Genomic DNA, 1697 nt, shown 5'->3' with positions numbered 1-1697 from the left:
CATAAAGAATAAGTATGATTTGTAATAATATATATGCTAATAATATTGATTTGATCAACATGTTAAAGTTGAACCCCCAAAATATATATAAATGATTATGATTCTATAGAAAAATAAATTGATGTGGAAATATAATTGAGAAACTTTCCAGATTTTAAAAAAAGGCACCCCTAGGGCTAAAGTTTCTTGATTTCTACCCCCCTCTCTCCACCATCATATACTCATCACCATCACCACCAACAAGGCTGGGTTCTTTCCCATTGCCGACTATCTTTGACTCAGCATAAGAATTAGAATTAAGAGAATTTTGCTTGGTCTTATTTTGAAGGTTGTGCTAAAGTTCTTCAGGGCTCCACACTTGGGTCTCACCATGTGGTTGGTGTGGTGGTTCTGACTACTGGCCATTCTGCTTTGCATATATGAGGGTCTCAGTTAATAAGGCCATTGTTTCAGGTCATTTAACATAATTTAGTTTCATTGTCACAGAAATCACCCTGAAACTGGGAAAACTGTGTAACAAATGTTTGCCATCTTGACTCTAGCTTAACAGGGAAAGAAAAATAAAGACAGTATGGAAAGATTAACACGGACTCATAAACATAACTGGAAAACATTAGGCAGCTGGTTTTCTCTGTAATAGTAAGTCAGAACGCTCTGTTGGTTGAGTGTAGGCTTTGGAACCATACAAACTTGGTTGAACCCCAGCTCTGCCACTCAGCAACATGAGTGTAGGCAAGTTACTTATAAACCTTATCTAAGCTGTAGCGCCTCATCTGTAAAACGGGGGAAACAATAGTTTCTGTTCCGTGGGATGTGGTAGTAGGGTTTAAATGAGACAGTGTGTTGGAAGCTCTCACCATAGGGCTTGATGCAAAGCAAACACTCAGTAACATTAGTAATTATTGCCAAGAATGTTGCTTTGGAAAATGTAATTCTTTTTGACAGCATGATATCATGATACGTCAGGTAATTAAACATTAATGGAATGAGTCTTTTTTTTTTTTTTTCAGGTAACAAAAATTCAGCAATATATTCTTTCCTCTTAAGTAATATAGGGGCGGTGTTACACACCAACATTTAGGACAGATATAACTCATGTCCTGGTAATATACAAACTGAGCACAGGCAGACTTACGGGTACTGTTTTTCTATCCATAGGGGAAGAAGAACATCTCGTAAGTTCAAGATCTTTTCTGCTAAATAGTTTCTGAAATTCACTGAGGCATTTCTAGGGAGGTATTTGATAGAACACATAGAAAGAACTGACTGACGTATTATTTCTTCACAGGGGGATTTATGGTGACAATGACTTTTTTTTGCCTTTACAAACGTGATTATGAAAAAAATACTGATAAATTGAACTGATGTCTGTGAGACATTAACACATTCTCTCATTTTTCCATTGTGGTTATGTAGGTGAGACAGGCATTGGCAAATCCACATTGATGGATACTTTATTCAACACCAAATTTGAAAGTGACCCAGCTACTCACAATGAACCAGGAGTCCGGTTAAAAGCCAGAAGTTATGAGCTTCAGGAAAGCAATGTACGGCTGAAGTTAACCATCGTTGACACTGTGGGATTTGGAGACCAGATAAATAAAGATGACAGGTACATCTTGGTATTTTGTGGGATATAAATGGATGACAAGATAGCAGGATCCATCCGGGTGAATTCAAAGGCTAAATGTTTTTGT

General features: G+C 37.2%; 1 protein-coding gene across 1 annotated transcript in view; it reads left to right on the top strand.

Moving 5' to 3' along the window:
• Nucleotides 1-1697, top strand: part of LOC103604150 (septin-11-like) — a gene marked incomplete at its 3' end in the record, with an annotated part of 63501 nt that overhangs the window by 61009 nt on the left and 795 nt on the right. Inside the window, exon 3 of the mRNA XM_008588736.1 lies at nucleotides 1417-1629. Coding sequence (XP_008586958.1) covers nucleotides 1417-1629 — 213 coding nt within the window. The remainder of the gene's footprint in view (nucleotides 1-1416; nucleotides 1630-1697) is intronic.

The sequence above is a fragment of the Galeopterus variegatus genome, unplaced genomic scaffold (assembly GCF_000696425.1).
Source record: "Galeopterus variegatus unplaced genomic scaffold, G_variegatus-3.0.2 Scaffold5001, whole genome shotgun sequence".
Taxonomy (NCBI): domain Eukaryota; kingdom Metazoa; phylum Chordata; class Mammalia; order Dermoptera; family Cynocephalidae; genus Galeopterus; species Galeopterus variegatus.
Note: the sequence above shows the minus strand (reverse complement) of the source record. Positions and strands in the feature narration are given on the sequence as shown.